The 16,803-nt window shown below is 38.5% G+C and overlaps 1 protein-coding gene across 2 annotated transcripts in view; it reads right to left on the reverse strand.

Annotated features, from left to right (window-relative positions):
• Positions 1 to 16,803, reverse strand: part of CC2D2B (coiled-coil and C2 domain containing 2B) — a 116,655-nt gene that overhangs the window by 17,722 nt on the left and 82,130 nt on the right. For both annotated transcript variants that reach the window (XM_089313399.1, NM_001349481.1), the window contains 4 exons: positions 5,572 to 5,670; positions 3,216 to 3,398; positions 2,855 to 3,052; positions 178 to 267 (listed from right to left, as the gene is read on the reverse strand). In XM_089313399.1, coding sequence (XP_089169525.1) covers positions 178 to 267; positions 2,855 to 3,052; positions 3,216 to 3,398; positions 5,572 to 5,670 — 570 coding nt within the window. The remainder of the gene's footprint in view (positions 1 to 177; positions 268 to 2,854; positions 3,053 to 3,215; positions 3,399 to 5,571; positions 5,671 to 16,803) is intronic.

A 16,803-nucleotide genomic window follows, 5' to 3' on the forward strand; every position in this document is an offset into this window, starting at 1 on the left:
GTACTCATGAGTTATTTCCACAGATTGTTACAGAACTGAAAATGATGCATAAAATTGACATACCTAAATTTCATAAGGCAAAGCACTGCATAAATACATAATATTTTAAAAGGCTTCTTTAAAAGAAGAACAAGTAAGATATACTATGTATTTTAATTATAAAATGTAATGTATTACCTCTGATGTCATCCATATATCAGAACCATCATTTTCATCCAGTGTATCAGGCATAAAAGGGATCAAAGACACAAATCGAGCAATGAGGTCCTAGAATAATATTAGCATTTATTGAGTGTGTAATATATGTGCATTACTAAGTACAGTGCTTTACATGCATTATCTCATTTACCATACACTCCAAGCCTATAAAGTAGACATTATTATTATTCTAGTTTTACAAAGGAGAAAACAAGCATAGAGTGACAAAATTGCTTGTTGAGGGTTGCAGGCTAATACTATATGTGAGCCTGGGGACTGAGCCCACTTTGGCCTGATTCCAGAGATTCATGATCATTTATATTTAATCATTATATATTTTTAAACTTTTATTTAGTAAATATAAATTTCCAAAGTACAGCTTATGAATTACAATGGCTTTCTCCCCCCATAACTTCCCGCCCACCTGCAACCCTCGCAACTCCCGCTCCCTCTCCCATTCCATTCACATCAAGATTCATTTTCAATTACCTTTTTCTTTTTTGTTTGTTTTGACAGGCAGAGTGGACAGTGAGAGAGAGAGACAGAGAGAAAGGTCTTCCTTTGCTGTTGGTTCACCCTCCAATGGCCGCCGCGGCCGGCACGCTGTGGCCGGCGCACTGTGGCCGGCGCACTGTGGTCGACGCACCACGCTGATCCGATGGCAGGAGCCAGGTACTTATCCTGGTCTCCCATGGGGTGCAGGGCTCAATTACTTGGGCCATCCTCCACTGCACTCCCTGGCCACAGCAGAGAGCTGGCCTGGAAGAGGGGCAACCAGGACAGAATCCGGCGCCCCAACCAGGACTAGAACCGGGTGTGCCGGCGCCGCAAGGCAGAGGATTAGCCTAGTGAGCCGCGGCGCCAGCCTCAATTATCTTTATATACACAATATCAGTTTAGTATATATTAAGTAAAGATTTCAACAGTTTGCACCCACACAGAACATAAAGTGTAATATACTGTTTGAGTACTAGTTACAGCATTAATTCACGTTGAACAACACATTAAGGACAGAGATCCTACATGAGGAGTAAGTGCACAGTGACTCCTGCTGTTGACTTAACAAATTGACACTCTTGTTTATGGCATCAGTAATCTCCCTAGGCTCTTATCATGAGTTGCCAAGGCTATGGAAGCCTTTTGAGTTCGCGGACATCGATCTTATTTAGACAAGGTCATAGTCAAAGTGGAAGTTCACTCCTCCCTTCAGAGAAAGGTACCTCCTTCTTTGATGGCCCATTCTTTTACCATTTGGGGGGTGAACCAACAGAAAGGAAGACCTTTCTCTCCGTCTCTCTCTCTCTCACTGTCTAACTCTGCCAGTCAAAAAAAAAAGAAAAACTCTGCCATTCAAGTAATCATTATATTTTATTATAATACATTATTAAAATTATTAATACTTTAAACATTACAACAATATTAACATTAAACATGTATTTTAAAATGTTGAAAAACAGCAAAGTTTTGATTTGCTTTTAGGTTCAAAATCTTTCAAAATTTGTTTTTTATTGATATAAGCTTATTTTAAGTGGTCACAGCAGAAATAGTGCTTTCTCAAACAACTGTTTGACTTATATATTGTTGACTTTTTCACCAGAAAGTGCTAGAGACAAGGACTCAGACTATGGTAGGAAAGAAGAAAGAGATAGGAACAGTGAGTTAACACAGAAAGCTTGTTAACATTGTAATTGATGTACGACAGCTGCCATCTGTGCATTGTGACCTTCCACATTGGTGACCTCATAGAATTAATACACGTGTTCACAATCCTTGATAAGCAAAGGATGTAGGATTTATGTATGTTTTTAAAAATAAAATAATCTTTGAAAGAAATATGAAAGCATTATTGTCTCCTCGGACACTGACTGTCAAACAACAAAAGCAGGAAGAAACTCATGAGGGAAAAGCAGAGTATAGCAAAAGGCAGTCTAAAATAAGGTGTTTTTTTTTTTTTTTTTTTTTTTTGACAGGCAGAGTTAGACAGTGAGAGAGAGAGAGAGAGAGAGAGAGAGAGAGAAAGGTCTTCCTTCCATTGGTTCACTCCCGAAATGGCCACTACGCTGGCGTGCCACGCCAATCCAAGCCAGGTGCTTCCTCCTGGTCTCCCATGCCGGTGCAGGGCCCAAGCTCTTGGGCCATCCTCCACTGCCTTCCGGGCCACAGCAGAGAGCTGGCCTGGAAGAGGAGCAACCAGGACAGAATGCAGCGCCCCAACCAAGGCTAGAACCCAGTGTGCGGGCACTGCAGGCGGAGGATTAGCCTAGTGAGCCGTGGTGCTGGCCCAAAGTAAGACTTTTGATTTTAGGTTATAGATAAGGGAGGTTTATAACTCACAGATAATATAAATATTCTGAGGAAGCCAAACGACAAGATTGAAGAAATAGGGGCCGGAGCTGTGGCATAGCAGGTTAAAGCTGCAGCCTGCAGTGCAGGCAACCCATATGAGCTGGATTGGAAGTGGCTGTTGTGGCCTTTTGGGGAGTGAACCAGCAGAAGGAAGGCTTCTCTCTCTGTGTCTATACCTCTCTCTGTATCTCCGTCTTTCAAATAAATAAAATAAATCTTTTAAAAAAAGTTTGAAGAAACAGAAGGTAAGAGTGATTCTCCATAGCTGCTCTTTAATCCCAAGGAAGCTGTTAAAATAAACAGAACTCACAAGGGTTGTGTTAGAATCTTGAAGGAATATATCCAGAAGTTGCTGAGGTGGATTTAATGCCTTGATGTATCTTGTTACTAACATCTGTATCCCTTCATCATTAAGAACAGTAGTTATGATTCTTCTGTTGGGAAACACTGCCTTACAATTTCTTTCAAAAATCTGTGCTCTCTGCAAAACATCTATTTGATCTGAAAACTAGAATCAAATTTAAAGTACATAAATATTGTACCATATTGTTCCTATAAGAAAACATCAAGAACAAATGTTTATTTTTGCCAGCTTTGAAATTATTATGGTTTTTAAAATAGTTTACACATCCTTGATGGTATCTATAAAAATAATTCAGAGTAAAACCTACCTTATCTAGTTTTGGATTACAGGTGACATGTGATATTTGAGGTTCAATGGTAGCAAAAATATTTAAGAAGGTACATTCTTTTAAATTCTGTCCAATATAATCTTCTTTAGGAGATACATAAGTCTTACTCCAAGTATACCCAAGCAAAACTGGTGGGATATTTACTTGAAATGTCCCACTAATCTGAAATAACATATTAATGTAATAGATTATGCATAATGAAAATAAACATCAGTCAAATATATTATAACCCAGCTCAATTCTCTTCAAGGCAAGGAACAGGCATACATGGGTACATGTGTATCTATTAATAACTAGTAATAATAATAATAGATAATAATCCCTAAGCACATTGTGTTAGGCACTGTGCCAAGTGCTCAATATAGAGCCCAACACACAATGGAGTAGATACAGCCTTGTCTCTCTTTCACAGATAAAGAAACTGAGGCTCAGGGCATTGAAATAATGTGTTTAAGATTACAAACTAATGATTAATGGAGCTCCCACTGTGAAGCCCATATTTTTTTTTAAAAAATTTTAAATTTATTTTAAAGGCAGAGTGGCAAACAGAGGAAGCAAGACCTTCTATCCACTGATTTACTCCCCAATTGGCCACAACAGCCATGGATAGACCATGCCAAATCCAGGAACCAGGAACTCCATCCCACATGGGTATAAGGGATCCAAGTGCTTGGGGCCATCTTCTGCTGCTTTCCCAGGCACATTTGTAGGAAGCTGAATTAGAAGTAGAGTAGCTGACGCTTGAACTAGCACTCCAATATGGGATGCCAGCATTGCAAGTGGTGGCTTAACCTACTGCACCACAATGCCAGGCCCTAAGGTCCACGTTCTTGACTACCCCTGTATCTGGCTTGAGACTGAGAAATGTCTGCAGGGATTTATAAATGTGGAAAGCCTTGTACTTCAACAATTTAAGTTCCTGTTGCTCTTTATTTGCAACACTTAGATTTGCAATTTACTCCATCCTGACTTCTTGTGACTGCACATTATGAAGCATGTCTTCTCTCCTACCTAACACCCATTCTCTTCTCCTTTCTTATCAACAATCTTGTAACAAAGTTGGTCACACAACAACAGGTAGTGGCCGTGTCATATAAATGAAACTGAAACAGAAGTCTGTTGGAGTTTTCTGGGAACGGCCTCTTTTCCTGATACAGGGACTGTCCCTTTTTGTTTCTCCCTGTCAGCTGTTGCACATACATATGAGGCTGGACTGACAGTGAACATTTTGAAATTATGAAATGAAAATCACAAGATAGGGACAGTGGACGAGGAAAACAAAAGTAGCTTGGATTCTTGATGATGTCCTTGAGCTGACGCACTGGCATCTGATTTCATTTTAGGTGAAATAAATAGACCTCTTACCCATATTGGCCACTGTTAGTCAAGTTTTCTGATGTTGTATATGGCCTACTGCTGTCCTAACACACATGCACTCAGTCCTACTTACTCAAATCCCTAATCATCTTTAAGGACTTGATTCAAAAGCTACCGCCTCAGTAAAGTCGTCTGTGACTTTCATTACCCTTGTTCTTTTCTCATCCACTTTGAAACTCCATGTCCCATCCCCTCCTTTAATGCAGAAGAGTAAAGCACTCCCTACTGTATGTTCTGTCATAGTACCTATCTCATAACTCTACTAAAGCACATCAGCATTTTCACATTGTGCAGAAATGTTAGTTTTCTTCCACAGGCAGTGAACCTCGGAAATAGAAAATTCTTTTCTGAATCTTCAGGTCTTCAGTGTTAGCATAGCCTCAGAGGTATCAAGCACATGCCTAAGACCGCTCAGTAAGTAATAGAGCCTAAAATGGAGTCTAGCCTGGGGTTTTTATGCTTTGCTGACGATGTAGGCATTTTCTTGCCACATAACCCAACAGTATAGCCCTTAAGTGCCTGATATTGACTAGGTACGCATCATCAATCTCCCCATTGCCATAAGCAATGCTGACAAGATGAAACTTCTGGGGCTACAAAGCAACAACATTCATCAGAATATTTCATGAATCTGGTCTTTATGGAATTCTTATATATTTATATATATAAATATGCATTACATATAAATTTGCATTTTGTTTTATGAATTAAGGTTAGTTGTCCTATTCTTTATTCATGAACACTCTAAAAATAAAAAAAATTTGTGAATGTCCCCTATTCTAGAGAGAGCCACGACCTCCAAACACCCCCAAACCCCAGAATATTGTCTAGTGTGATATCATTTCAACTGACCTGCCTACCTGCCAATCACAGAATCTAATTCCAAGAAAACAGAAAGAGTTTCTATTAATCAGAGGTCAGAATTTAGAATAAGTAGCAAACAACCACATTCTATTACCTCAGATTGTTGCAGAAGAGCAGAGAAAGGGAAGATGATGGATCCAAGCCAATTCTTCTTTACATAGGAATGACTGCTACAGCTCTTGAGACAGTGGTCCTATTAAAATAAATAAATTTTTTATTACTTAATATCATGTGATGAATAGCTTCACAAACTCACAGGTAAGTATAAAAATCATTCTTTATTTTTAAAAAGAAACTAAAATATAAAGAGAGATTTCCCTTTTTAATTTCATTGAAAGATAACAGACTATTTAAAGCAAAAAATAATGTACAGTTGTGGAGCTTATGACATACATATAAGTAAAATGTAGGACAACACTAGCATAAAACCCAGGAAGGGGAAATGAATGTGTTGTAATAGCCTGTTCTTACCCTTTATGTGAAGTAGTATTATATAAAGGCAGACTGTGACAAATTAAATATTATAAATTTTAGAACAATGATTAAGAAAATAAGGAAGTAGAGCTAACAGTGGACATAAAATGGAATTATAATAGTATCTATCCAAAAGAAGGCAGAGCTTCAAAAGAGCACATGAGATAAGCAAGAAACAAATAGGAAGATGGAACTTAGCCAGTTCGATAATCAGACAAAATGTAAACAGACAAACATAAAAAGGCAGAGACCCAACTATGTGCTGCCTATAGTAAACCCATGTAAATACAAAGATGCAAGTTAAAATAAAGAAACAAAAAGATGTATCATATAACCACTAATTAAAAGAAAAGCTGGAGTGACTATATGAAGGGGCATTAAAAAGTTTGTTAAAAATGAGATTAAAAGACAATATGAAATTTCAGTGAACTTTTAAAATTCCCTATGTATTTATCAGAAAGTTAAAAGAAGAAATATGGGTAGACATTTAGTGTAGTGGTTGGAATGACTGCACCCCATATTGGAGTGCTTGGTTTGATCCTACTTCCACTTCTGATTCTAGCTTCCTGCTAACGCATATCCTGGGAGGCAGCAGGTGATGGCTCACGTATGTGGGTCCCTGCCACCCATGTGGGAGACCTGGATTGTGTTTCTTGCTCCCAGACAATTGCAGAGAGAATTGGTGGATAGGAAGTCTTTCTCTTTGTCCCTCAAATAAAATAATTAGCTAATTAATTAATTTTTAAAAACCCAAGAAATACAACCAAGAATAAAGAGGAATATTACATAGCAATAAAGGAATCAATTCATCAAGAATAAATACACCTCTATACATTTATGAACCTAATAACAGAATGGCAAAATACACAAGACAAAAACAGGGCTGAAAAATATGACACCAAAAGCAAATTGAGAAATCTGATTTCATCAAAAACTTTTTTTGACAGGCAGAGTTAGACAGTGAGAGAGAGAAAGAGAGACAGAGAGAAAGGTCTTCCTTCCGTTGGTTCACTTCCCAAGTGGCCGCCACGGCCAGGTGCTTCCTCCTGGTCTCCCATGCGGTCTCCCAAGCACTTGGGCCATCATCCACTGCTTTCCCAGGCCACATCAGAGAGCTGGACTGGAAGAGGAGCAACTGAGACTGAATCTGGCGCCCCAACCAGGACTAGAACCTGGGGTGCCGGCGCTGCAGGCGGAGGATTAGCCTAGTGAGCCGTGGCACCGGCCAGAAGTCTGATTTCATCAACATTTAAAACTTTGCTCTTCAAAAGACACTGACAAGAAAATGAAAAGACGGGGGATTCCAAGATGGCAGAATAGCGACAGGGAGGTATGCACTAGGATAGGTGAAAATAATAACCAAAAAAAGTGGAGAAAGTGCATTCTCAGGAAAGAGTTGGAGGGAAAACTGCAGTGGAGATTTTGCAGGAGGAGGAGAGATGCCATGGATCTGCATGGAAGGTGCAGATACACAGCAATGAGCACGGACACAACAAATGACTAGCATCCCGGAGCTGGAAAAAGTGCCAGCTTTGCAGAGCAGGCTTGATCAGAATGCAGTGGCCCCTACCACTGGTGATAGAACCTGAGGGAGAGAAATAGTGCAGTTCATGTGGAAGCATGGGTGAGTGCTGCACCCAATGAGGGCTAATACCCTGGCATTGATCACCTTGGAAAAGAGAAGGTGAGGGCGTGATTATGCCAACAGAGGTAACCATAATCCTTCTGTTAACAAAAGATCTACCATGCTCAACTTGGATATTAACCTGGACACCTGCCCTACCCTGGAGCACTGACCAGAACTCCCTGGCCACACCCAGCACACACCTCTGGGTATTCAGAAAGATAAAAGCCATCAGAGGGAAAAACCAACAAGTATCTCCACAAATGTCTAAAAATAAATGCAGAAATTCAAGAAACTAGATTAAGGAAGACAATATGAACCATCCCCAAAAGAATACAACACTTCAATATTAGAATGTGAAGATGAAGAGATTGATGAAACACCTGAAACAGAATTCAAAAGATTAATCATAGGATTACTCAGAAGCAATGAGGAGCAAACCCACATATTAAAGAAATGCATACATGACGTGAATGAAAAATTTTCCCATGAAATTGAGATTTTAGAGAGAAATAAAAATGAATATTAGAAATGAAGAATTCAATAAGCCTAATAAAAAATACAGTAGAAAGCATTAACAACAGACGTGGTGAAGCAGAAGAATATCCAAGCTAGAGGACAAATCTTTGGAAATTTTTCAGTCAGACCAAAAAAAAAAAGAAAAGAAAAGAAAAGAAAGAGAGAGAGAGAGAGAAAAGAAGGAGGAGGAGGAGGAGGAGAGAACAAAGAAGAAAGAAGGAAGAAGAAGGAGAAGGAGAAATTATAAAAATTAAAAACACTGATGGAGATTTATGGGATACTATCAAACAACCCAACATATGGGTCTTAGGAATTTCTGAAGGTGTGGAAAGAGAGAATGGCTCAGAAGGCCTATTCATTCCCCAATTTGGAGAAAGAATGGGATGTCCAAGTACAGGAAGCACACAGAATTCCTAGTAGACATGACCAGAAAAGATCTTCACCGTGACATATTGCAGTCAAAACTTCCAAAGTAAAACATAAAGAAAAGCTTCTAAGATTGTATGAGAGAAACACCAGATTACTTTCAGAGGATCTCCAATTAGACCCATAGCTGACTTCTCATCAGAAACGCTATAGGCTAGGAGAGAATGGAGAGACATAGTCCAAGTCTTAATAGAAAGAAAAAAAAACTGTCAACACAGAATACTGTTCCCTGTAAAGCTCTCATTTATGAATGAAAGTGAAATAAATACCTTCCATAACTAACAGAAATTGAAAGAATTTGTCACCACTTGTCCAGTCTTACAAGAGATGCTTAAGGATATACTACACACAGAAACACAGAAAGACAATCATCACTATGGAAGAATGTATAGGAAGACAATCTTCCAATAAAAGTACAAAGGAAATCCAAAGTAAACAATAGGAACATTAATGAAAAATGGCAGAGCTGGCTGGCACTGTGGCTCACTAGGCTAATCCTCCGCCTGCAGTGCCAGCACCCCGTGTTCTAGTCCTGGTTGCTCCTCTTCCAGTCCAGCTCTCTGTTGTGGCCCAGGAGGGCAGTGGGGGATGGCCCAAGTGCTTGGGTCCCTGCACCCATATGGGAGACCAAGAGGAAGTACCCGGCTCCTGGCTTTGGATCGGTGCAGCACCGGCCATGGCAGCCATTAGGGGAGTAAACCAACAGAAGGAAGACCTTTCTCTCTGTCTCTCTCTCACTGTCTATAACTCTGTCTCTCTAACTCTGCCTGTCAAAAAATTAAGAAAAAGAAAAATGACAGGGCCAAGTTGTTACTTATCAATAATCACCTTGAAAGTAAATGGCCTAAACTCTCCAGTTAAAAGATACAGAGAGGGGGTAGTGTCAGCATTCCATATGGGCACTGGTTTAAGACCCAGCTGCTCCACTTCCAATACAGCTCTCTGCTATGGCCTGGGAAAGCAGCAGAAGATGGCCCAAGTCCTTGGGCCCCTGTACCTGCATGAGAAAACTCAGGGAAGCTCCTGGCTTCTGGCTTCAGATTGGCGCAGCTCCAGCTGTTGCAGCTAATTGGGGAGTGAACCAGTGGATGGAAGACCTCTCTCTCTCTGTCTCTCTCTCTGCCTCTTCTTATCTCTCTGTGTAACTCTGACTTTCAAATAAATAAATAAATATTTTTTTAAAAAAAGATACAGACAGGCTAATTGGATTAAACCACAAAATCCATTTATTTGCTGCCTAAAGAAACACACCTCACCAACAAAGATACAAACAGACTGAAAGGGAAAGGATGGAAAATGATATTCCATGCTAACAGAAAGCAAAAGAGAGCAGGTGTAGCCATCCTAATATCAGAAAAAATAGACTTTAACATAAAACTGTTAAAAGAGACAAAGAAGGGCACTATGTAATGATTAAGGGATCAATTCAACAGGAAGATGTGATGATAATAAACGTATATACACCCAATTACAGAGTGCCTGGCTATTTAATTTAATGGATCTAAAGGGAGACACAGACTCTAATACAATAGTAATAGGAGACTTCAACTCCCCACTTTTATCAATGGACAGAAAATCAACAAAGAAACAATAAAGCTAATTAACACTATGTACCAAATGAACCTGATATCTACAGAACTCTTCATCCCACACTTGCAGAATACTCATTCTTCTCATCTGTGCATAAAATTTTGTCTAGGATAGACATATGCTAGGCCATAAAGCAAGTCTCAGCAACTTCAAAAAATCAAAATCATACCATGCATCTTCTCTGACAACAATGGAATAAAGCTGGAAATCAACAACTCAAGAATCTTTAGAATATATGCAAAAACATGGAGATTTAACAACATGCTCCTGAATGAACAGGGGGCATAGAAGAAATCAAAAAAGAAATAAAAAAATTTCTGGAAACAAATGAAGACAACAATACAACATATCCAAACTTATGGGACACACCCAAAGAACTGTTAAGAGGGAAACTTATAGCAATTGGTACCTATATCAAGAGATTTGAAAAGTAACAAGTAAATGAGCTATCAATGCATCTCAAAAATCTAGAAAAACAACAACAAAATTAGTAGGAGGAAAGAACAAATTAAAATTAAAGAAGAAATAAACAAAATTCAAACAAAAAATACAAAAGACCAATGAAATGAGCTGATATTTTTTGAAAATAAACAAACAAAATTGATATACCATTGGCCTAACTAATCAAAAAAAATAGAGAGAAGACCCAAATCAATAAAATCAAAGATGAAAAAGAAATGTAACAACAAATACCACAGAAATAAAAAGAATCATCAGGAATTACTACAAACAGCTGTATGCCAACAAATTGGGAAACCTAGAAAAATGGATAAATTACTGGACACTTACAATCTACCAACATTGAGTCATAAAGACATAGAAAACCTAAACATACCGATAACCAAGATGGAGATGGAATCAGTAATAAAGACCCTCATTGGGCTGGAGCTGTGGCATATTGGGTGGGACTGCCACCTGTAGTGCTGGCATCCCATGTGGGCACTGGTTTGGTCCCAACTGCTCCACTTCCGATCCAACTCTCTGCTGTGGCCTGGGAGGGCAGTGGAAGATGGTCCAAGCTCTTGGCCCCTGCACCCATGTGGGAGACCCAGAGGAGGCTCCTGGTTCCTGGCTTCAGGGCGCAGCTCTGGCCATTGCAGCCAATTGGGGAGTGGATCAGCAGACGGAAGATCACTTTCTCTGTCTCTCTCAGCCTCTCCTTCTCTCTCAGTGTAACTTGCCTTTCAAATAAATAAATAAATCTTTTTTTAAAAAAAGACCCTCCCAATAAAGAAAATCCCAGGACCAGATTGCTTCACTGCTCAATTCTATCAGACAATTTAAAGAACCAGTTTCAATTCTTATCAGGCTATCCAAAACAATTGAAAAAGAGAGAATCTTTTCAAACTGATTCTATGAAAAAGATATGATAGAAAAAAAGAACTATAGACCAATATCCCTGAAGAACATAGACATAAAAATCCTCAACAAAATATTAGCTAATCGAATCCAACAACACATCAGAAAGATCATTCACCCGGGCCAAGGGGGATTCACCACTGGTATGCAAGGATGGTTCAACATCTGAAAATCAATCAATGTGATATATTACATTAAAAACTAAAGAACAAAAACCATATGGTTATCTCAGTAGGTGCAGAGAAAGCACTTGATAAAATACAATATCCTTTCATGGTGAGAACCTGAAACAAACTGGTTATAGAAGGAACGTTCCTCAACACAATCAACACAATTTATGACAAACCCATAGCTAGCATTTGATTGAATGGGGAAAAGTTGGAAGCACAACCACTAAGATACAGAACCAGAAAAGGATGCCCACACTCACCATTGCTATTCAATATAGTCCTGCAAGTTTTAGCCAGAGCCATTAGGCAAGAAAAAGAAATCAAAGAGATACAAATTGGAAAGGAGGAAGTCAAACTATCCCTATTTGCAGATGACATGATTCTATATATAAGGGATCCAAAAGACTCTACTCAGAGACTACTGGAACTCATAAAAGAGTTTGGTAAAGTGGCAGTATATAAAATTTGTTAGGAAAAGAGTTGCAGATTGGTGTCTTCTCACATGGGGCACCGTAAATGTTAGGAAAACAGGCACAGAATACAGAGGAGGTAGTGTATGAATTTATAGCCAGACCAAATTTATTGAGAAAAAATGAAATTTGCAGAGATGGGTGACCAACTACCAGTGTACATATGGTGGAACATGTGGCAGAAGGCCCCAACCCCAGGGGTCAGGACTTTTTATATTTTAGGAGGCTCTAGGAATGGGGGTGGGGATAGGGAGCAGAAGAAGATGGTGAATTCCTAGAACTGGTCTTTCAGGTGTTCCAGCAACTGGTCTTTCCGGTGGCTGTGGGGGTGAGGTATGAAGGGAATAGAGTGTGAGATCCAACTGAGATTCAAGGGCAAGGAATAAATTCTAATGTTTATCTATATTTTGGGCAGTGAGCGATAATGGCTGAGGCTTATGTCTTTGTTCCATCAAAATTAACACACAAAAATCAATAGCATTTGTATACATAGACAATGTCATGGTTGAGAAGGAACTTCTAAGATGAATCCCATTCACAACAGCTATAAAAAATTAAATACCCAGGAATATATTTAATAAAAAATGTCAAAGATCTCCATGATAAAAATTACAAAACATTAAAGAAAGAAATAGAAGAACACACACACACAACAAAAACTGTCCACATTCATGGATTGGAAGGATCAATATCATCAAAATGTTCATACTATTGAAAGCAATTTACAGTTTCCTTTTTTTTTCTATTTGACAGGCAGAGTTAGACAGTGAGAGAGACAGAGAGACAGAGAGACAGAGAGAAAGGTCTTCCTTCTGTTGGTTCACCCCCTAAATGGCCACTATGGCTGGTGCTATGCCTATCTGAAGCCGGGAGCCAGGTGCTTCCTCCTGGTCTCCCATGCAGGTGCAGGGGCCCAAGCACTTGGGCCACAGCAGAGAGCTGGACTGGAAGAGGAGCAACCGGGACTAGAACCCACTGCCTATATGGGATGCTGGTGCTGCAGGCAGAGGATTAGCCAAGTGAGCCACGGCACCGGCCCCACAATTTACAGTTTCAATGCAATCCCAATCAAAATACCAAAGACATTCTTCTCAGATCTAGAAAAAACAGTGGTAAAATTAATATGGAAACACAAGAGACCTCGAATAGCTAAAGAAATCTTATACAACAAAAATAAAGCTGGAGGCATCACAATACTAGATTTTAAGATATACTACAGGGCAGTTATAATCAAAACAGCTTGGTACTGGCAAAAAATAAAAATAAAAATGTGTTGATCAATGGAACAGAATAGAAATCCAGAATCAATCCATGCATCTACGACCAGCTAATCTTTGACAAAGGAACTAAAATCACCCTCAAGAGCAAGGACAATCTCTTCAACAAATGGTGCTGGGAAAGCTGGATCTCTGCATGCAGAAGTATGAAACAAGACCCCTGCCTTGCACTTTACACAAAAATCCACCCAAAACGAATCAAAGATCTAAATCTATGACCTGATACCATCAACTTACTAGAGAATTTTGGAGAAACTGAAACTCTGCAAGACATTGTCTTAAGCGAAGACTTCTTGGAGAAGACCTCAGGAGCACAGGCAATCAAAGCTAAAATTGACAAATGTGATTACACCAAGCTCAAGTGTGATTACATCAAGCTTTTACACTGTAAAAGAAACACACAGTAAAGTGAAGAGGCAACCAACAGAATGGGAAAAAATCGATGCAAACTATGCCACTGATAAAGGATTAATATCTAGAATCTAAAAAGAGCTCAAGAAATTCAACCACAACAAAACAAACAATCCAGTTAAAAAATGGGCAAAGGACTTAAACAGGCATTTTTCATGAGGGGAAATTCAAATGGCCAATATGCACTTGAAAAATGCCTAGGATCACTACCCATCAGAGAAATGCAAATCAAAATTACCCTGATGCTTCACCTCACCCCAGTTATAATGGTTCTCATATAGATATCAACAAGTAATTAATACTGGTGAGGATGTGGGGAAAAGGTACCCTAATCCACTGTTGATGGGACTGCAAACTGGTGCAGCCACTGTGGAAGATAGTATGGAGATACCTCAGAAATATGAATATAGACGTACCATACGACCCAGCCATCCCACTTCAAGGAATTTATCCAAATAAAAACAGCATATGAAACAGTGATCTGTACCCCAATGTTTATTGTAGCCCAAATCACAATAGCTAAGATATGGAATCAACCCAGATGTTCATCAACTGAAGACTGGATAAAGAAATAATGGTATACATACACTATGAAATACTAGGCAGTGGTAAAAAAAATGAAATCCTGTCATTTGCAACAAAATGGATGCAGCTGGAAACCATTATATTTAGTGAAATAAGCCAGTCCCCAAGAGACAAATACCATATGTTCTCCCTAATCTGTGGTAACTAATAGAGTACCTAAAAGGTAATCTATAGGAGTGCAAATGACACTTTGAGATATGGTGATTTTGAATGGCCCTTCTCTTGATTGTTGAGGAATAGTGTTTTTTTTTTCTTCTTCATACTATTTTTTGAACTCTTTACTTAGTGTAGGGTTAATCTTATGAGAATAAATTTAACTGAAAATAGATCTTTGTAAAAATAAGAATGGGAATAGGAGAGGGAGGAAGAAAAAGGATGGGGGTGTGGGTGGGAGAGAGGGTATGGTGGAAAGTATCACTATGTTCCTGAATTTGCATATATGAAATACATGAAATTGGTATGCCTTAAATAAAAAAAAATAAAATGAAAAGACAAGCTACACACTTGGAAAAATATCTGCAAAACATATCTGATAAAGGACTTACATACAAAATACAAAAAGAATCCTCAAAATTCAATAATCATCCTTATTTTAAAAACAAAATACTTGAAAAGACATTTTAACTAAAAAGATATACAAATGGCAACTCAGTAATTAGGAAATGCAAATTAAAACTGCAATAAAAAATCATCACACACCTATTAGAATGACTGTAACTTTTTTTTTATTTTTTATCTTTTATTTAATGAATATAAATTTCCAAAGTACGACTCATGGGTTACAATGGCTTCCCCCCCCCATCCCGTCCCTCCCACCCACAACCCTCCCCTTTCCCACTCCCTCTCCCCTTCCATTCACATCAAGATTCATTTTTGATTATCTTAATATACAGAAGATCAGCTTAGTATACCTTAAGTAAGGATTTCAACAGTTTGCTCCCACACAGAAACATAAAGTGAAAAATAATAGATGATTTTTTTAAATGATGATGAAATCAGATCAAACCTATTGTCATGTTTAATCCCAGTGAGAGTCAAGTTGGGAATTGATAATTTCTTTTTTTTTTTTTTTTTTTTTTTTACAGAAGATCAGTTTAGTGTACATTAAGTAAAGATTTCAATCGTTTGCACCCCCATAGAAACACAAAGTGAAATATACTGTTTGAGTACTCGTTATAGCATTAAGCCTCAGTGTACAGCACATTAAGGACAGAGATCCTACATGAGGAGTAAGTGCACAGTGACTCCTGTTGTTGACTTTACAAATTGACACTCCTGTTTATGGCATCAGTAATCTCCCTATGCACCAGTCATGAGTTTCCAAGGCTATGGAAGCCCCTTGAGTTCTCCGACTCTTATCTTGTTTAGACAAGGTCATAGTCAAAGTGGAGGTTCTCTCCTCCCTTCAGAGAAAGGCACCTCCCTCTTTGAAGACCTGTTCTTTCCACTGGGATCTCACTCACAGAGATCTTTTTGCCAGAGTGTCTTGGCTTTCCATGCCTGAAATACTCTCATGGGCTTTTCAGCCAGATCCGAGTGCCTTTAGGGCTGATTCTGAGGCCAGAGTGCTATTTAGGACATCCGCCATTCTATGAGTCTGCTGAGTATCAAGAATGACTGTAACTTAAGTCTGACAAAGTATTTTTGAGAAAGTTAAAGGACTGAAGTCTTACACATTACTGACGGAAATTTAAAAATGGTACAATTATTTTATAAAACAATTTAGCAATTTTTGAACATCTACTTACCATAATATCCAATCATTTCATTCCTAGGTATTTAATAAGAGAAAAAAAGCATTTGTCTATACAAACATGTGTACAAATGTTCAATAGCAGCATTATTTATGATAGTAAAAGAAAGAAGACAAACTCAATGTCCATCAACAGGTAACTAAAAGATGCAATGGGATGCATGTGTATCAGTGGAATACTACTATGCAATTAAAACTAATGAACTAATTGACAGATACTACAACATGGACAAATCTCAAAATATTTTTCTAAGAGAAAGAAGCAAAGCATGAAATTAATATGCACTGTTTTATTTCATTTCTAGAAAATAGAAACTATAGGTATAGAAAGCAGATCAATGATTGCCTTGGGTGGGAGGCAGAAAGAAGAAGAAAGTAGGGGGGAACAGAGTAGGGGGAAACTTTTGAGGGTAATAAATAGGTTCATCATCTTGATTGTGAAGAGAGCTTCAGAGGTGTCTATATATGTCAGACTTGTCCCATTACACACTTTAAATATCTGTAGATTATTATATAGGCATAAAAGGCATTGGCATTTACCGCCACTAATACACTCTGCATTGCCAATAGCCTAAACTTAATTCCACTTTTAGCCACTTACATTTTTCACCAACTAAAGACCAAAAAACAAACAAACAAAAACAGAGAGAAGCTGGGAAAGGTGGAAG

The sequence above is a fragment of the Oryctolagus cuniculus genome, chromosome 15, assembly GCF_051225735.1.
Source record: "Oryctolagus cuniculus isolate XC-2025 breed Fujian yellow rabbit chromosome 15, ASM5122573v1, whole genome shotgun sequence".
Lineage (NCBI taxonomy): Eukaryota > Metazoa > Chordata > Mammalia > Lagomorpha > Leporidae > Oryctolagus > Oryctolagus cuniculus.